The 21472-nt window shown below is 36.3% G+C and overlaps 1 protein-coding gene across 1 annotated transcript in view; it reads left to right on the top strand.

Moving 5' to 3' along the window:
* LOC149806594 (phosphatidylinositol-glycan-specific phospholipase D-like) overlaps positions 1 to 21472 on the top strand; it is a 79621-nt gene that overhangs the window by 43905 nt on the left and 14244 nt on the right. The window contains exons 17-21 of the mRNA XM_089955314.1: positions 320 to 470; positions 6254 to 6303; positions 7013 to 7107; positions 8571 to 8910; positions 10159 to 10246. Coding sequence (XP_089811440.1) covers positions 320 to 470; positions 6254 to 6303; positions 7013 to 7107; positions 8571 to 8910; positions 10159 to 10246 — 724 coding nt within the window. The remainder of the gene's footprint in view (positions 1 to 319; positions 471 to 6253; positions 6304 to 7012; positions 7108 to 8570; positions 8911 to 10158; positions 10247 to 21472) is intronic.

Here is a 21472-nt window from a genome sequence, read left to right as displayed (position 1 = left end):
CATGTGTAGAAAGGTAAGTGCTTTCTTTATTAACTTTTATAGGTCCCAGTGTCAGTTGTGTAGAAAGGTAAGTGCTTTGTTTATTAATTTTCATCAGTTCCAGTGTCGGTTGTGTAGATTCATATTGCTTAATGCCATAATAGATCAGGGTCAGCAGTGTTTGTTCTATATGGATATGTAGACTTACAGCAGGGTTTTTCATCAAGACAGACATTTATTTTTAAAGTAAACTTTCTTTCCTTTTCATGAAATATTTGTTTTGCCTCCTTTAATAAAAATGAAATTTTGTTTCTCACTATATTATTTTCCTATCAAACAGAGTATGTATTGCAATCTTGGTTGGTCACTGACCACAGGGGACGTGAATAATGATGGACACCCAGATCTGCTGCTTGGGACCCCATTTGCCCCTGCCTTAGGCCAACAACGAGGGTTTGTGGCAGCCCTGATATCAGAAAAGGGAAATACAGGTATGTTCAGAGATATAACTATTCTACTGATTTGTTCCTTTTTTAAATATGTTGCTCAGTCATAATACCTTTGGAGAACTACTACTACCTCGCAAATCCAGCCCTCCTAGAGAACACTTTTAAGTAAAGAAAGCTAAGTTATCAGCCCACCTAGGTGGTGGTTGGTGAGAGTGATCTCCCCTTGGTATAGGGATTGGTGGCAAATCCCTTGAATATCTTGGTTACTACTTCCGCTTGTCTAAGAAGCACATTCTTGCCATGAGAGACCTTGCAAAACCCAGAATCAACTTTTTGGAAGATATACCATTACAAGTTAGGCAGTCAACACTCTATCCATAGATTGGAACAGCCTGGATGCATACGCATACCCTCCAACACTTCTGATTACAATGGTAATACAGAAAGCAAGAAATCAGAGTGTTGCCTCATTTCACTGCACCACTAAGATGGGAGAAATCGTGCATCAATGACCTCATGTCTCACAACAGAAACTCCCTGGAGAATTGAGCTTTTCCCTCATCTGCTCAATCAACCATGGCAGCAGTTGTTTATCTCAATCCAGAGTTACTGAACCTGCATGGCTGGATCATATTAAACAGGCGCTAAAAAATAAACAGTTCTTATAATCAGTCATGGAGAGAATCGCTCAAGCAAGGAGGCCCTCCATTCGGAAAGCACATAAAGGTAAATGGCAAATTTTCACACAGTAAACCTGAAGACATATTTGCCTCAAGTAGATAATTTCCTCCTCTGGCTCTTTGAAGAGAAAAGTTGGCACCAAAAACGATAAAAGGTTACCACTCCACGATCACTGACACCTTTTGCCATCATGGAAGAGAGGATATTGGACAAACAAAGACTTCTCACCTTCTCTACAACTTTGATTATATGTGGCCAAAAACATTCACTCTGTGCCCGAAGTGGAACTGTCATGGATACTAACCTGGTTGAACAAGACACCATTTGGACCACTTTCAAGGGCATCCATTACTCAACTTTAATACAAGACCTGCTTCCTCATTGCATTAGTGATGGCAGGCAAAATCAGAGAAATACTTACCCAGTCATAATACACATACACCAGCCTCCCTGCAGTTACATCCATACAGAAAATGTGCCTTACACTCCAGTAATAACTGAGATAGTCATGGGATATTGCCACCAATCCCTGCACCAAGGGGAGATCAGTCTGCCCCACCACCACCTAGATGGGCAGACAACTTTGAGCTTTTTTTTAAGCTAAAAGTGGTATATGGGAAGGCCTGATTTTACAAGGTAGTAGTTATTATCCTAAGGTATTATGATTGTGTAAGTATTCTTTAAGAAACATATTTTATTACAAAAAATTTGTTTCTCTATTTTGTTACAGTTTAACTTGCCTTAAATGTCTTGTATATTAAATAGTCATCTATCTCAATCACATTTTTGATGTCCTTTAAACCAAATTATTTGTAAAATAAACCTCCATTAGGCAACCAGCTGTCTTATGGGAGACCATATTTTTCATTTCCCTGCTTTCAACAGGGTTGACTGTATTCATAGATACAGTATTTATTGTAGTTGGTCTTGTTGATGAATCAGTGCATTTGTCTGTCCATATTCCTTTTAACCCTAACTCTGTCTATGCCTTGTGGTCTGTCTAAAAGTAAAATTTATAATGGTAACATAGATTCTTAATGTGAACTCTTCCTTCATCTATTGAGGAGATCTTTTTACATGAAAGGTCATGTTAGCTTATGGCATAGCCCCACATTCATTATGTATCCTTCATCTGTCATCTGCCATCATTCAATAGAACATACTTGACTTAAATTTTATTCAGGGTAGCTCCCCTAGCAGTGGTGTGGTTTCAATAGCAAATACCTGAAAACCTATTTTGAACTTCTCCAGAACAACCGAGCCAATTTGTATCAATCTTGGTAGATATGTTTCTTAGGATATGTTTTTTTTAAATTATATTTGGGGTTGTTGTGGTTTCCATAGAAACCAGATGACAATCCTTTTGTCAACTTTTTGTGGAACTGGTTGTGATCAAACTTAGTAGGAATGTTTATTAGGATACACTCTCTGGGATGGTTCAACCTCGAAGATGGCCATGACCATCACCACACTAATTGGTTTGGTTTCTGTGCTCTGCACTTTCTGTGGCACACTGTACAGGAGAATGCGTTTGCTTGAGCAATAGAGGAAGTTCTGCACGTTTTAGATTTATGTGCTTCTGCACTGCCTCTGCAGTTCTTCTCCATTCAAAAGTCTTCTCTGTTAGTCACACTTCTGACATCCTGGTGATATATCTTGCTCATCTCAACTGTGATTTCATCAAAAGGGTGTGGATGCTTGTTGTGCCTGCCCATGTTAGAACCTCAGTGTCTTGGATCCTATCCTGTCATCTTATCCGCATCAGTTTCCTTAGGCAGTTCATGCGAAAATGGTTTAGCTTCTTGGCATGGCATCTGTACATTCACTATCCATGCTTCACAAGCATACAGCAGGGTCAGCAACACAATGGCTTTGTAGATCTTAAGTTTTGTTTGTGGACTGGTTCCTCTATTCTCCAACACATTTGCATCTGATTTGCTAAAGGCCACACTTTCTTTAGCCATTCTGGCTTTGATTCCATTTCATCACTGATGTGGAGTGCACATGATAGTGTGCTGCCGAGACAGGTGAACTTGTCCACTGTCCTGAGGGTTTAGCCATTTACTTTGATAGTTGGCTTTCTGCAAGGCTTTCCAGGTGCAGATTGATGTAACGCTTCTGTCTTTTTGATAATGAGACTAAACTTGTTGCAAGATGAAGAGAAATGGTCCATACTGTGTTGCATGCCAGACTCAGATTCGGCATTCAGGGAACAGTCAGCTAGTAGCAGATGATGAACAGTCAGCAAGTAAAAGACCATGAACAGTCACTACCTGTAACTTTGTCTTTGCCTTTAGTCTTATCAGATTGAATAGCTTATCGTCAGGCCAGTATCTGATGTTGATTCAAGTTTCATAGTCATGGAAGACATCAGTGAGCATGACAGGAACATCATACTGAAGAAGGTTGGGGCCAACACACAGCCTTGCTTGATTCCATTGGTGACTGGGAATGGTTCATATGACTTGCAATCATCCATGACATGAAGAGAATGCCATCATAGAATTGCTGAACTATGCACTATCTCTGCAGTTCTCCTCCATTCAAAGTCTGTCGCTCTGGTAGGGATGAGACTCTGCCAAGTCGAGTGATCCCATGTGTGATCTTTCCAAGACCTTCTTTGTTGAAGTTTCAAGGATGACTTGAGGGAATTTTTGAAGCATTTCTTCTGACCACTCTGAAAATCACATTTCCTCCTTTAGCTTGGTATAGATCTTCTTAGATAGTCATACTTCTGACATCCTGGTGATATGGCCTGCTCATCTCAACTGCAATTTCATCAGTAGGGTATGGATGCCTTTCCACTTGTACAGGTGGATGATGGATGCATCCTGGTACTACTGGGGTATTGTTCTTTGATTCCACATTAACTGGAAAAGTTCCATTGCTCTATGTGCCATGTGTGAGCCTCCAACTTTGTAGACTTATGCTGGTATAGCATCTGCTTCAGGTACTTTGCCATTTTACAGCAGGTCAATTGCTTTCACATTGTAAGTCCACCTTGGAGGATCAGCAATTGATGTTGATTCCCATTTGGGGCAGTCAGTTGGTCGCCTTTTCGCTGATAGATAACTGTTGATTGAGGATGCCATTGAGATGTTCTGCCCATCTCTGAAGTATCTTTTCTTTGTCAGTGAACAGTATGGTGCTGTCAGCACTCAGTATTGGAGAAGTTCCAAATTACCGTGGTCTGTAAATTGTCTTCTCCTAGCAACAGTATGGCTTCTATAGCAATCAGGTGAATAACCTAGTTTCAGCTTCTTCTGCTGAACAACTGAACCCATTTGAAACAAATATAGGAAGACTGTTTCTTAAGACTTGTTCATTTAGAATTGATTTTGGGATGGCTCCTTTGGCAAACATGTGGCTTTTGTTGCAATAATATTTAAAATCTAATTTAATTTTTTCTCCATAATGACTGATTCATATTTGTTCAAACTTGGTCAGAATGTTTTTACCTTTAGCTTTATCAGACAGGGTTGCTCGCTTTCAACAGTATTTTGCAGTAACCATGTGAAAAACCTATTTTCAGCTTCTTCTGTGGAAAGGCTGATTCAGTTTTGATTAAACTTGGAACAATTCATTTGCCATGTTATATTAAATTTGTTTCCAGGGTAGTGTGGCTTCCATTGCAACTTGGTGTAAAACCTATTTTTAACATGTTCAGAATGTCTGAGCCAGTTATAATCCAGCATAGTTGGAATTTTTCAGTGACATGTTCTACCAGAATAATGCTCTACATTATTCCCTAGAAATAATGTGGTTCCATGGCAGCCAGATGAAAAGGCCTTTTTTGTTATTTCACCTACAGAATGGTTGGGCCCATTTTTTTATCAAACTTGGTAGGAAAGAGTCCTAAGACATGCCCTACCAGAATTTGTTTGGGTTGGAACTCATATCAGTGAGTCTTTCTATAGAAACTAGGTTTAAAAAAAACATTTCTGACCAATTCAGAATGACTTAAACAGTTTTGATTAAACATGATATTCTTATGCTGTGCTAAAAATGTATTTAGGATGGCTGCCTTGGCAACATTTGTGGCTCCATAGCAACCAAGTAAAATACTACAAATGATACCCATCTCCTATCAAGTTATTCATTGGTACTAATATATATATATATATATATATATATATATATATATAAAGGCTTCATATAACAATACAACTGCCAAAACTTATAAGACCAATTCTGATGTATCCTATCTTGCTAATACAACAACTAGCTTATCTGAAATTACACGAAGTAAAAAAACAGTTAAACAGCATGTCACATACTACCAATTTCAACCAAATAAAATTATCTAGAAATTAACTTGACATGGGAGTCTTCATACCAGCTTACCTGCCTTATTACTATTGCACTTGCTTTTAAGACCACTGTATTCCAGGTAAGTGATACAAGGCCCACTTGGGTCTCCCATATTAAACTAAGATGAGTGAATAACAAGTTAGGTTTCAGATCCTGGGTGCAGCCTATTGGCAGGAGGTTGAGGTTAAAAGTAATAAAAGGAACACAAGCAAAAGAGTCGATATATTTGATTGCTTTCATCTCTTTCAAATGTACTAATTACTCCTTTTAATTATTGGTACAACTAGCCTGTAATTAAAGAAAATAATGATCTAAACTTATTTAACCTTAGAATCATTAATAAGAAGTTTTAATTTTGTTTTTATTACATAAATTGTAAGTGCTATAAGCTATTCCAGTGTGTTCTTAGCCCACTCCAATGTTGGGCTGGGGTGTCTTTTTTGAGATACGTTGTTTCCCAACCCAACCCTTTCTGGAAAATACACCTACTTTTGCAGGGACGAGAATCTGAGGTAATAATGAAAAATTCTTTTTTAAAAGAGTAGATATACACACAAAATATGTTTTTTGTACCTGTTTAGTTGGCTGCCCATTGTTATTCCTGAACCTGACTGGTTTCATCCAATTGGAATACATTATTGGTGACTGTTTGACCTTTTTATCTGAGTGTCCATTGATGTCATTCCTGAATCTGACCGGGTATATCTAGTTAGAATACATTATTGGAGGCTGTAGCAACTTATATTTACCACCTTTCAATGATGAAATACACAAAAAACTTGATATTGAAGCATATACGTTGAGCTTGATTATTGTTTCTCTCTTTTTTACAGGAATAAAGGAGATAGAGGTGGAAACTCTGGGACAAGTCACTGGAAACCAAGTAATTGCATATAATTAAATATAAGCAATAACATTTTTTAGAATGAACGTGTATCAGTAATATGTATCTTCATACTTGAAAGGCCAAAAAAATCCCCAAACATATAGTAGTTATCTTTACTTAAATCATTGTTTACATGGTATCCTAAGCCAATACAAGAATTAACACTTCAACCACCATTAACATCAACAAACATCTTTTTTACATTGAAACATTTCAGAAATAAGTGGTCATTCTGGGTTATTAAATATCTGTTAAAATGCATTTGGCAATTATTTGTTGAAATACAGAAGAAATTTAGGCATGATGTGTACAAGTTTATACTCAGAGTAAATTGAGACCAAATTCTTGCATATTTGTTTGCATATATTATTTTTCCTGGCAAATGATACTGAACATGACTTTAAGTTTAATGTATTTGCTACTGCAAATGACCTGTAACCTATTGCAAAGAGACATCACTTGTACCTACACCTGGAGAAAGTGAAGATTTAACTATTATTAAAGTAGTCTGAATATGTATACCCAAATAAACCAATAAAACATGAACTTGATAAATGAAATTTACTGTGTGGTTAATAACTGTGATGAAAAATATGAAAGTTTTTTCACTGAATAATTCCGACATTGAATGAAGGTACAGAAATATCTACATTATTGCATGCAATGTAGCAAGGTAATCAGATCATTTTGTATTGTTTCTTTTCAGGATTATGGTTGGTTTGGTTATGACATGAAAGTTCACACCAAATTTGGACGTCCATATATATTCATGAGCCAGACAGATTTCCGCATCTGTAAGAAGTAAGTGGGCAGTTCCTGAACTTACATTGGTTTTAATTCATTCCTAACTAGTAGCATAATTAATTTTGGTTTTTTATTTTACAGCGTATTATATATGCATAGGTATGATAAGTATGATAAATTAGCACATTGATGCCAAAAAGTAATCATGTATACACATACAAGGCATACACACACACATTCATATATATATATATTTATACATATACATATACCACCACTAAAATTTGTAGTTGATAATATTTCCTGAGAAACAAATGTATGATATTAGATTAATTTCCTGAATAAGCAAAAACCCATGAAATACATTTTTGAAATTGTCAGCACAAACAAGTTATAGGTTCAGATTTTTCATGCACAGAAGACAATCACTAGGGGAAAGTGATATGCATAGACAGGCAGGCAGGCAGGAATAGATAGATGCTGTGAATTCATTTATTTTTGTGTTATCAGATTTCATGGCTTGGGGAAAATATACGTATTTGTTTGTACTTAAATATATAGATTTGGGAGGTCCTGTTAGATTCATTGTTTCTGGTAATACAAAATCCATGAAGTTTGGCACCCAGTAAACATTGTGAATTCACGTAAGAAAGCAGAGATGGATATACATTCATGTACACTGACATTTACCTTATAAATTTGCTTATAAGTCTAGTCCAACTACAGAGTTTAGAGACCTTGATCTGCTATTGCATAATGCACCACCAGATCTGGGTCTGTGCAAGACTTAGAAGTGAGAATATATGGTTGCTTTTCTCAAAAACTTATGTATGCAGACACTTTCCTCTTATCCTTGAGGTACTGTTTTGCTATGCAAAGCTGTATCAACCAGCCTCATTGACTACTTAATACTGCACAGAGCTGTATCGAGTAGCCCTCTCTGACTAATTAATACTCCACAGAACTGTATCAACCAGCCCTCTTTGACTACTTAATACTCCACAGAACTGTATCAACCAGCCCTCATTGACTACTTAATACTACACAGTGCCATATCAACCAGCCCTCTTTGACTTCCTAGTACTACACAGTGCTGTATCGACCATCTTCTTTGACTACTTAATACAACACTGTGCTGTATCAATCAGTAATCTTTGACTACTTAATGCTCCACAGAGCAGTATGGACCAGCTCTCTTGGACTACTTAATACTAGTCAGAACTCTATCAACCAGCCCTCTTTGTCTACTTAATACAGTTTGGACTGTTATTCAAGACCTTCTTGTTTCTACACAGAACTGTATCAACTAGCCCATTTTGACTGCTTACTACTACACAGTGATGTATAGACCAGCCTTCTTAGACTACTTAATACAACACAGAGCTCAGCCCTCTTTTGCTACTTTTAATTCAACACTGTGCTATATCAGCCAGTAATCTTTGACTACTCAATACAACACTGTGCTATATCAGCCAGTAATCTTTGACTACTTAGTACTACACAAGACCTTCTTGTTTCAGATCAGACTGCTCCTATGATTTAAATGACACACAAACAGTTGGCAGTGTGACCTATTATGGACTTGGACCGAGTCCTGGATTGCCAGTAGAGTTCCATGGGACAACAGAATTTGAACAGTTAGGGTTCAGCCTAGATGTAGGGATGCCCTATCCTGATGGGTCCTACATGCTGGCAGTTGGGCTACCTGGTGAGTCTGTGGAGGGGAAAATAGCTGGGATTCCCATGACCTTCTCCCAGACTGGGGCTGTACATCTGGTCAACATCAGTGGTGGAAACCCCTTTACACGGTCCCGATTTGAGGGAGACAGGAGATATAGCAGATTTGGACATAAAGTTATGGTATGCATTACTTTTGGTATATTGTAAATTATTGATATTTCTTGGGGTGCCAATTTTCATAGATTTCAAGGTTGCTTGAACCCACAGATTTAAAGACCCAATGAAAAATAATTCTCCTGAAGAAACAATAGAACCCACAGATTTAAAGATCCAATGTATAATGATCCTCCTATAGAAACAATAGAACCCACAGATTTAAAGATCCAATGTACAGTGATGCTCATATAGAAACAATAGAACCCACAGATTTAAAGATCTAATATACAGTGGTGCTCCTGTAGAAACAATAAAACCCACAGATTTAAAGATCCAATGTACAGTGACGCTCCTATAGAAACAATAGAACCCACAGATTTAAAGATCTAATGTACAATGATACTCCTATAGAAACAATAGGGCACCTGCCCCAAAGTACAATTTAAGTAGTGACAAAAATTTCACCATTCCCAAAACAATAAATTATGATGCCTATGAAATTATAAAATTAATGCACATTATTTCAGGCTTGGCTAATGTATGTGGAACATAAGACTGTTGCTAGCTTGAGTTTTTGAAAAATAGAACTATGTTGACTTTGTGATCAACTTCACTCCAGGTTAACATTTTTGAAAAACAGAACTAAGCTGACTTTGCCATCAACTTTCATTCCAAGTTAACATTTTGAAGAACAAGGCTCTTATTTTGGACTATCATTTTGTTTTCTGTTGTTCTTTGAAGTGTTTAGCTGTACATTATACTGATCTGTGATGGTTTTAGTTAGCTGTACATTGTATTGATGTATTGATCTATGATGGTTGTGTTTAGCAATAACTTGATTAGTATGTATGAATTCATAATCAGTGTGGGATATTAGCTTCACATCATAAAGGCACTAAACTTACTGGGTAGGTTTATTACACTGCAAAGCTGATGGTACTTTAGATCTATTCCTTTATTTGTCATATGATTACCATGATGAAAGTGATGTCACATGATTACCATGATGAAAGTGATGTCACATGATTACCATGATGAAAGTGAATATGTTGGTTGTTATTGATATTTGTTATTTTAATATTACAGTAGAACATCTCTTGAAACACCAACCCTTCTGTCAAAAATTCATGGTCTCAAGACAGGTGGTTTCTTATGACAGTTCATAACCCTATATAACCAGTAGATTAATGCATTGAAACTCTGGTCTCTCAAGACATGTGGTTACTCATAGAAGTGGTTAGTCAAAACAAATTTTAATGTATTTTATTTCAGTTTTCTGACCTAAACAGTGATGGTTTTGATGATCTTATAATTGGTTCCCCATACAGAACTGATGACATTTCAGAGGAATTAGAAGGAGGTAAATGAAATTCTTTGCACATTTGAGAACAATTACTGGTTTTCCAAACAAAAGGCAATTAAGTATATTTTAATCCACAAGTGGGAAGCAAATGGTTCTAGAAAAAAAATACAAAGATTGGCCTGAACGGTCTTTCTTTCACCGTACATGTCTTTATTGTCAAATGAAGTGTTTAGATTTGTTAAAATATTTGATTCTAAGAATGCTGCTTATTCCATACAGTATGACAATTTTGTACATACTGGATTTAGCAAATTTCTGCTCATAGCTAAGTTCTAATTTAAAGGTCAAATATAGAGTGGTATGTTCTCAACTTCATTTTGAATCTCCAACACTAGATTGTAAACCCCAAATTCATGTTTCCTATAAAATTCTCTCATGTAATTCACTAATTATTTACTATGAAAGTGTTAACCTCTTAAAAATTCAAGTAGGCCTTACCTAATCATGCTACTGTGGTGGAAGTGTTAACCTCATCAAGTAGGCCTTACCTAATCATGATACTTTTTTTTAAGTGTTAACCTCATCAAACTTCAAGTAGGCCTTACCTAATCATAATACTTGCGTAGAAGTGTTAACCTCATCAGACTTCAAGTAGGCCTTACTTAATCATGATATTTATGTAGAAGTGTTAACCTCATCAAACTTCAAGTAGGCCTTACTTAATCATGATACTTGTGTAGAAGTGTTAACCTCATCAAACTTCAAGTAGGCCTTACCTAATCATGATACTTATGTAGAAGTGTTAACCTCATCAAACTTCAAGTAGGCCTTACCTAATCATGATACTTGTGTAGAAGTGTTAACCTCATCAAACTTCAAGTAGGCCTTACTTAATCATGATACTTGTGTAGAAGTGTTAACCTCATCAAACTTCAAGTAGGCCTTACTTAATCATGATACTTGTGTAGAAGTGTTAACCTCATCAAACTTCAAGTAGGCCTTACTTAATCATGATACTTGTGTAGAAGTGTTAACCTCATCAAACTTCAAGTAGGCCATACCTAATCATGATACTTGTGTAGAAGTGTTAGCCTCATCAGACTTCAAGTAGGCCTTACTTAATCATGATACTTGTGTAGAAGTGTTAACCTCATCAAACTTTAAGTTGGCCTTACTTAATCATGATACTTATGTAGAAGTGTTAACCTCATCAAACTTCAGGTAGGCCTTACCTAATCATGATACTTGTGTAGAAGTGTTAACCTCATCAAACTTCAAGTAGGCCTTGCCTAATCATGATACTTGTATAGAAGTGTTGACCTCATCAAACTTCAAGTAGGCCTTACTTAATCATGATACTTATGTAGAAGTGTTAACCTCATCAGACTTCAAGTTGGCCTTACTTAATCATGATACTTGTGTAGAAGTGTTAACCTCGTCAGACTTCAAGTAGGGCTTACTTAATCATGATACTTATGTAGAAGTGTTAACCTCATCAGACTTCAAGTTGGCCTTACTTAATCATGATACTTATGTAGAAGTGTTAACCTCATCAGACTTCAAGTAGGCCTTACCTAATCATGATACTTGTGTAGAAGTGTTAACCTCATCAAACTTCAAGTCGGCCTTACTTAATCATGATACTTGTGTAGAAGTGTTAACCTCATCAAACTTCAAGTAGGCCTTACCTAATCATGATACTTGTGTAGAAGTGTTAACCTCATCAAACTTCAAGTCGGCCTTACTTAATCATGATACTTGTGTAGAAGTGTTAACCTCATCAAACTTCAAGTAGGCCTTACCTAATTATGATACTTGTGGAGAAATTTTAACCTCATCAAACTTCAAGTAAGCCTTACCTAATCATGATACTTGGTATAGAAGTGATGCAGTTTTTTTAACTTTGAACTTGCTAATGCAGAGATAATGGTTTGAGAGATTTGCAAAAGATTAAAAGATAAAGAGTGATATTAAGAAATTGTAAGAAACTGAATACTAATGTTTAATGCAACTAAATGCAATTTTAGTGATTAATGAAAAAATAAATAACAACAAAAAACACTGTGCTGTGTACATTGTTTGAAAAATTATATTGCTACTGTACAGTTCATCAGAGCGGTCATGATATTTATAGAGTACATTTTCTAAACTCAATGTTAGTCATGAAAAAATATTAAGTTCACCAAGAATGTATTTTGTCCAAACTTTAAATAATAGCTCTTTAGGAATGATTGCTGTAAATAGAGATTGTAAATAGGGAAAACTTTAGATAACACTCCAACATAATACATTTCTTTTATTGATCTTTTGTCATGTTCTGCTTGATAGTTGCTGCTTGTATATCTCACCTTATTATTAGGTACTGCTTGTATATCTCAGTATCAGGTACTACTTGTATATCTCAGTATCAGGCTGCTTGTATATCTCAATATCAGGTACTGCTTGTATATCTCAATATCAGGTACTGCTTGTATATCTCAGTATCAGGTACTGCTTGTACATCTTAGTATCAGGTACTGCTTGTACATCTCAGTATCAGGTACTGCTTGTATATTTCAATATCAGGTACTGCTTGTACATCTCAGTATCAGGTACTGCTTGTATATCTCTGTATCAGGTACTACTTGTATATCTCAGTATCAGGCTGCTTGTATATTTCAGTATCAGGTACTGCTTGTATATTTCAATATCAGGTACTGCTTGTACATCTCAGTATCAGGTACTACTTGTATATCTCAGTATCAGGTACTACTTGTATATCTCAGTATCAGGTACTACTTGTATATTTCAATATCAGGTACTACTTGTATATCTCAGTATCAGGCTGCTTGTATATCTCAGTATCAGGTACTACTTGTATATCTCAGTATCAGGCTGCTTGTATATCTCAGTATCAGGTACTGCTTGTATATCTCAGTATCAGGCTGCTTGTATATCTCAGTATCAGGTACTACTTGTATATCTCAGTATCAGGCTGCTTGTATATCTCAGTATCAGGTACTGCTTGTATATCTCAATATCAGGCTGCTTGTATATCTCAGTATCAGGTACTGCTTGTATATCTCAATATCAGGCTGCTTGTATATCTCAGTATCAGGTACTACTTGTATATCTCAGTATCAGGTACTACTTGTATATCTCAGTATCAGGCTGCTTGTATATTTCAATATCAGGTACTGCTTGTACATCTCAGTATCAGGTATTGCTTGTATATCTCAGTATCAGGTACTGCTTGTATATTTCAATATCAGGTACTGCTTGTACATCTCAATATCAGGTACTGCTTGTATATTTCAGTATCAGGTACTGCTTGTACATCTCAGTATCAGGTACTGCTTGTATATCTCAGTATTAGGCTGCTTGTATATCTCAGTATCAGGTACTACTTGTATATCTCAGTATCAGGTACTACTTGTATATTTCAATATCAGGTACTACTTGTATATCTCAGTATCAGGTACTGCTTGTATATCTCAGTATCAGGTACTACTTGTATATCTCAGTATCAGGTACTGCTTGTATATCTCAGTATCAGGTACTGCTTGTATATCTCAGTATCAGGCTGCTTGTATATCTCAGTATCAGGTACTACTTGTATATCTCAGTATCAGGCTGCTTGTATATCTCAGTATCAGGTACTGCTTGTATATCTCAATATCAGGCTGCTTGTATATCTCAGTATCAGGTACTGCTTGTATATCTCAATATCAGGCTGCTTGTATATCTCAGTATCAGGTACTACTTGTATATCTCAGTATCAGGCTGCTTGTATATCTCAGTATCAGGGTGCTTGTATATTTCAATATCAGGTACTGCTTGTACATCTCAGTATCAGGTATTGCTTGTATATCTCAGTATCAGGTACTGCTTGTATATTTCAATATCAGGTACTGCTTGTACATTTCAATATCAGGTACTGCTTGTATATTTCAGTACCAGGTACTGCTTGTACATCTCAGTATCAGGTACTGCTTGTATATCTCAGTATTAGGCTGCTTGTATATCTCAGTATCAGGTACTGCTTGTATATTTCAATATCAGGTACTGCTTGTACATCTCAATATCAGGTACTGCTTGTATATTTCTGTATCAGGTACTGCTTGTACATCTCAGTATCAGGTACTGCTTGTACATCTCAGTATCAGGTACTGCTTGTATATCTCAGTATCAGGTACTGCTTGTATATCTCAATATCAGGTACTGCTTGTATATTTCTGTATCAGGTACTGCTTGTATATTTCAATATCAGGTACTGCTTGTACATCTCAATATCAGGTACTGCTTGTATATTTCAGTATCAGGTACTGCTTGTACATCTCAGTATCAGGTACTGCTTGTACATCTCAGTATCAGGTACTGCTTGTATATCTCAGTATCAGGTACTGCTTGTATATCTCAATATCAGGTACTGCTTGCACATCTCAATATCAGGTACTGCTTGTATATTTCTGTATCAGGTACTGCTTGTATATTTCAATATCAGGTACTGCTTGTACATCTCAATATCAGGTACTGCTTGTATATTTCAGTATCAGGTACTGCTTGTACATCTCAGTATCAGGTACTGCTTGTACATCTCAGTATCAGGTACTGCTTGTATATCTCAGTATCAGGTACTGCTTGTATATCTCAATATCAGGTACTGCTTGTACATCTCAATATCAGGTACTGCTTGTATATTTCTGTATCAGGTACTGCTTGTACATCTCAGTATCAGGTACTGCTTGTATATTTCAATATCAGGTACTGCTTGTATATCTCAATATCAGGTACTGCTTGTACATCTCAATATCAGGTACTGATTGTATATTTCAGTATCAGGTACTGCTTGTACATCTCAATATCAGGTACTGCTTGTATATTTCAATATCAGGTACTGCTTGTACATCTCAGTATCAAGTACTGCTTGTATATCTCACTATCAGGCTGCTTGTATATTTCAATACCAGGTACTGCTTGTACATTTCAGTATCAGGTACTGCTTGTCTATCTCAGTATCAGGTACTGCTTGTATATCTCTCCTTATTATTACATAAGGCAAGAATAAAGAATGATGTATTTCTTTTTTATTTTAAGATCTTTACCCCCTATTGTTGGCCATGATTGTTTTCTGTCATTTATTCATTTGCTTTCTTTTTTATGCTAATAAGATGTGGGCATATAGCGCTTAGGTTGTTCATTTGTGTATTTATCTGTGGATGTATCTATGGATAGCTTTGGTTACAAATATGTTTTCAGTTTTTGACAGGGTAGGTAGGTAAGGGTCAAAAATAATAATGGGGACACATTTTGGTTAACATTTCTGTTTCAAGTTTATTTCATCACTTACATTTCCATAATGCCTTTATCAATTAACTTTGTGCTTTGCATATAACACCTTCAAATACACTCACAGTACTGTTTCTGACCATGGGTTCTGCCCCTTTATGGGATCATGAGGTCAAAAATTATGTTGAGGATACATTTTGACCTAATATCAACCACATACAAATTAAAAATGACATTGTTATTGTAAGTGGCAGGTACAGCCAGTTTAAATTTACTTGCCAGAAGGCATTGATAAAATCAATAAGGGTAATTAACCTTTAATTTCTTATAATGTGGCATGATATTAGCTTTGTTTATTGATTGCTTAATAGGGAATTAGTGCCAGTGTACCTATCTATGATACACAGTACAAACTGTATGAAATAATGGGAACCAACCTTGAAATGAGTGAACATACCACAGAGTGTATATGGGTTTGGGTGGCCAAGATTGGTTGATAATGAAAGTTATTTTGTAGGAAAACGAATCTTTTAAGAGCTTATCCCAATTGTAACTGAAAAAATAGAGGCATTGTTTTCTTGATGGAATTTCAGTTTTTAAGTTTTGTGTTTGGAACACTCATTACTAAAATTAGCACCTGCCTCTTTGGTGTGGAATTTGAAAGCACATGTTTCAAAACACATGTAGGTCCAGAAAATGCCACAGCTCGTATCCTTTTCTCTACACAGAAGCTGTCATCCAGGTTTCATCTATACTGATAAATATAGGTTTAATCATGAGCACTCAAAAATCTTAAGTTATTGAATCTTTAATATCATGGTGTTTGCATAGGTTTACTATGGGAACTGAATTAGTACCGTGAGTCCTGTAGAAGCTACAGAAATACAGTGACTCACATATACATGTGCAATTTACTTTACTATAAATGCAATCATATGGTTCCATTTGTGGATAAGGAGCAAAATTAATACCTTTTGTAAACCACAGAGTGACTTTCATTTGGATATTAAACACATATTCAGACATATCAACTGTTGCCAAGAAGAGGGGATGGGGTACAGTGTGTAGATTTGACTATGTTAGGTGGAGTGTTTTGCACAATGGTTTATATCAGTGCAATTACATATATAAAGTTATACAATTTACCATTTACTGAGTAATTATGGTGAGCAATATGATATTTCCTAGTTGTGTTTTGAAACATAATGTTTCAGATATGATCACTTTGGTTTCTTCCACCATGCTTAATGGTGATTACCTCTCATGACTTTGCATCCCACTAATTTCTTTCAGTAAATGTTTTGAAACTTCATATTTTGTAGTTTAATAGACTTATGCCTACCTTACTTTAATTTGAAAGTATATGTCTTCTGTGGGGAATTTTAGGTAATTTATGTCATTTAAATCTCCTTTTCTGTAATAATACATGTATGTATAGATTGTCACTTTGACCTTTTACTTATTAATTACATAATATGACATGGCTGATAATCTATTTCAGCATTAAATTGAAGAGAGATAAATGTTGATATTGAAAAAGGTGATTCTTATTGGACAGCTGTATTTTAATATTTTTTTCTGATTTTCTTCAATAAAGCTGAAATACATAAATGTTGCCTGAAATTGACCATTGCTGTGTAGGTGAACATGAACTTGTAATATAATGTAATATTCACTAATGTAACCTTTGACAAACAGAACTATGCACATTGCTTACTTATGTATTGAACATTCCTAGGGCTGTCAAGAAAATCAAGGGTGGATATTGGACACACGGTACTAATTGTATGGAAAAATGGGAACCAGCCTGGAAATGGGTGAACCAAAAATAGAGAATGTATAGGTTAGGCTGACCAGGATTGGTTAATAATAAAAGTTATTTTGTAGAAAAAGAATCTTTTGAGAGCTTATATTAGTTGTAAGTGGAAAAGATAGAGACATTGTTTTATTGATGGAATTTCAGTCCTTTAACAGTCTTAAGTTTGGAACACTCATTACTAAAATTAGCACCTGACTCTTTGGTGTGGAATTGAAAGCACATGTTTCAAACACATGTAGGTCCAGAAACAGTCTTGAGCTTGGATCACTCATTATGAATTTAATAGCAGCAATAGCTTACCCATGGCTATTGTTTAGCTTTCTTTTCATGCTGAAAAAAATGTACCGTACGTTTGATATGCATACATCCTCCCTTAGGGTGAAGAATTGTCAGTATGATGCAACTCCTCATGCAGCTCATTTGTACCTGCTATGTTATGTGCAAAACAAGCACAGCTAGCTCATCTTTTTCAAGGAAATTGATGTGATAAAACACCACAGTTACGACCGGGCTTCTCAATAATTATGTCTAATGGTGTTACATTATCCATTCATATTTATGTGGTAACCATTTCCCTTCAGTTTTGATTCTTCCAGGGACTTGGGTTTAAGTGGGTGTACACCCGCAGGGGTAAGATGCACTTATTATCATTTTATATCTAGGTGTCAGTAAGTCATTTATGCAAAGAATAATGACAGTGTGCTCATTAGATGCTGCATGTTCATTAGTTTTGATTGACTCTGCAGGAGCCACATCATATACGGTATCTATACTAGATATTTAATTCAACGCATTGAATTTTATTGACATTGTTATTGTATTTATATATACTTCATTTTCTCAATAAAAATTGTATAAAACTCTGAGAACTCTCTGTCTTACATGGAAAAAGACATAATTTTATGCTACGGTTTACTACATCTATAGAGATCACATGGGTGTACTCCATATGCAGTACATACAAACAAGGTGAGTTCTAAGACATAAGAAATTTATTAATTTATTTACTATACTAAGGAATAATGTCAACTCAGTCTATGGGAAAGTGTGGCCACAAGAAATTTTCCTGGGACACTCATCCAGACTGTAGTAAATGTTCCAAATGTACAAGGAAAAATTGTTGCACATTTTGTAAATCATGGTCAGCAGAAAGCTGGAATCATACAGACTCCGGCCACACTTATCAGTGAAAGAATAAACTTCATTCTCCTTCTTCCTCAGTATTTTATGGTTTCTCTGTTACTGAAAATAAGGGATCTTCTGACTGGAATACCTCTCCCAGCATGTCGCTACATTCCATTAAGGAAATTCAGTGACTATGTAGCAGTGTGTTGCTGCCTCCCACAGAGATGTACCACTCATTCCATAGCATGTTGCTACCTCCCTTACAGGAGATGCACTGCTCTTCTCATAGCTTGTCGCTGCCTCCCATTAACAAGGAGATGCACTGCCACCACCCTGGAAAAAATCTCAGGGGCTCAACCTCATCCAGACCTCATTCTCCTTCCTCATTCTTCTTTGATTGAGGAAATTGCTGAGGTTTCAACAGACTAAAATATTAATCGACAGCATTGAGGGTGGACTGTTCCCTCCTCAATGTTGTGACCCTTGGTCTCTTCTGCCAGCTGTCGGGTACATTCCCCAAAGTGGCCAACAAAACCTCCCCAACTTGATGCCAGTGTGGTCAAGTTGGGTATTTCAAATGGAGCCTGGGCACACCTTCCTGTTAAAGACATTGAAACTATGGAACAGAAGGTTTGATTGCTTGTCACCATAGCTTCTCACGCCAATCTCTTCTCAGCTGCTTCTTTTAGTATGCTGAGGGAAGCATCCTTGAACCCAGCTGCCCTTCAATCCATGCTGGAAGCTGTGGCCAAGACATCTCAGCATGCATTTTCTGTTTCTATGGCTTTGTTGGTGGAACTTCTTCAAATCCACTGTGATGTTGCCTAGGACTCTTCAAAGGTACTTCTTGAGCACAATAAAGACATCCTTAGGGCTGCTTTGCTTAAAGCTGAGAGTCCTTTTGGAGGCCTCATTTCTTCTGTGGACTTGTTGGATTATCAACATAGATCCTTCACATTGACTTCTTGACCCATCACTGTTGTCCAGATAGCATGGTCAATGTGAATTGCCCTCGAGATCTTTCCTTTATGAAGCTTAAAGCCCATGAGGTTTGATCTGTTGCTACCTCATGGGCCTACCTTAATCTCTCCTCCTTGGAGGACATCATTAAGGCAGCATTTTGGCATTCCCATACTACCTTTTCCTCCTTTTACCTCAGCTCGTTATCAGAACAAGGCGCATGCATCTTTTCTCTGGGACCCATCATTATGGCACAACATGTCGTCCCAAGAAACAGCAACTTTCCATAACAAGAACCTCTCCACCAATGGTGAGTATTTTCCATTTTCTGCTTTTTTTTGTCAGTTTAATGGAGCATCAGCCAACCCTTCTTACTGACAAATTCAGCTAAACAATATCCATGGGTATGCTATTGCTGCTATTAAAGTGTAGTTTTTGCGGGGGATAAAACTAATTTTAATTATACAATACATACTCATGGCTATTGTCAAATGCCCTCCTCCCACCCCTATCTGATGTTCTAATGTAACAGCCGTCAATGAAATAGATGCAGGCGTAAAAACCTTTTGAAAAATTATATAATGGAATGAGTATGAACATTTTTAGACTGTAATAACCAGTTTTGTGTGTGTGTTTGCTAGGAAATGTTTCACTGTATAGTTACTGAGTAAGCATGTTTTTGAGTTGTAAAACCTACGACAATATGTCCATTCCCCCTTCTGTAAAATATATGTAATTATAAAAACAAAGTGTTCTCACCCCCAAACTCTGACCTTGGAGGTTGAATCTTTTTGACACATCAAGAGGCCATTGTAGAGTATTGATGAGGCTTTCACCGAGTTTTTTGGTTAGCATTCGACATAATTTTGCAGAGTTATGGCCCCTTATTGACCTGTTAACTTTCTTTTCATCCATATCTGACATCATGCAGTTTTGGCTGATTTTTTTACCCCCTCCATCTTATTACATTTCATCACAAAAACTCATCCTCCCCCATATATGACATCAGAAAGATCTCCCTGCCCCCAATAAAAATGTTCAAAAATAAAATTGGTTTGAAATCACTTTGTTTAGAAAACATGCATCAACTCTGCATTCCGAATTATTTATTACTTTAAAAAAATATCTTGAAGAATCTAAGTTTAGTTTTCTGGAAGTCTTTACTCAAAAGAAAATAATGGCTATGAAAAATACTTAATATCCAAGGAATAAAGTTGTTGGCATCTCATCTTGTGAATTTATTTCATAATTTTCTCTTCCTATCATGGCATTATAAAATGCTCCTTCATGGAACAAACTAGAAAACTAGGCCCACTGAGATCATCATTATCTGGAAGAGATATTCCATTCAAATTGAGTTCCTTTTCATCAAGTCAATCTGCACTCTCTCCATTCTCTTCATTCTCTTCATTCATGATTATGACCATCATCTCAGATTGCCTATGAGTAGCCACTCTTGAAACTGATGCAGAGTGGCTATACAGAGTGGCTGCACTGCATGACCAGAGAGGCAAATTATATGTGTTATACATTGCATATCATGTCACTAAGCACAGATTGAACTGACAGTGGTCATGTGTGACATAAGGTATTTGCAGACCAGGGAAGAATGCTGCTCACTTTCTGATTTTGAGATGCAAAAAAGGGATGGAAACTTGTGCAATGTTCCATCTGTTCCTTGTTCTAGAGACTGAAGTCCATCACCTGTTTGAGGTAGAGGAGGAAGAAACCCTCCTGTAACCATGCTGAAATACATGCTTCTTGGTTTTGCACAGCATTTGTCTTTGATGCACTCCACAATCTGTTGGTTATTATAAAAGCATTTTAAATTTTAAGGAATTAAATAGAATTTAAATATCGGTATAATATCCAGCAGACCATATTCATATGTCATTAGATATGTTTAAAATGTGTTAACTAAGAATTTATCAAAAATTGAAGATTTTCTTGTACATTTCTTCAGAGACCAGGTATTTTTTTTATTATTTAAACTAAATTTGAACTTCCATTTTATCAGCAGTATATAGAAGATATTTTCCTTAATACTGGATATGTTTCATTGTGTGGTACAAAAAAAATGTGTTTTTAAAATGAGTGGCAAAGCCATGAGT

The sequence above is a fragment of the Sinohyriopsis cumingii genome, chromosome 1 (assembly GCF_028554795.1).
Source record: "Sinohyriopsis cumingii isolate HCF-2022 chromosome 1, ASM2855479v2, whole genome shotgun sequence".
Classification (NCBI taxonomy): Eukaryota; Metazoa; Mollusca; class Bivalvia; order Unionida; family Unionidae; genus Sinohyriopsis; species Sinohyriopsis cumingii.
Note: the sequence above shows the minus strand (reverse complement) of the source record. Positions and strands in the feature narration are given on the sequence as shown.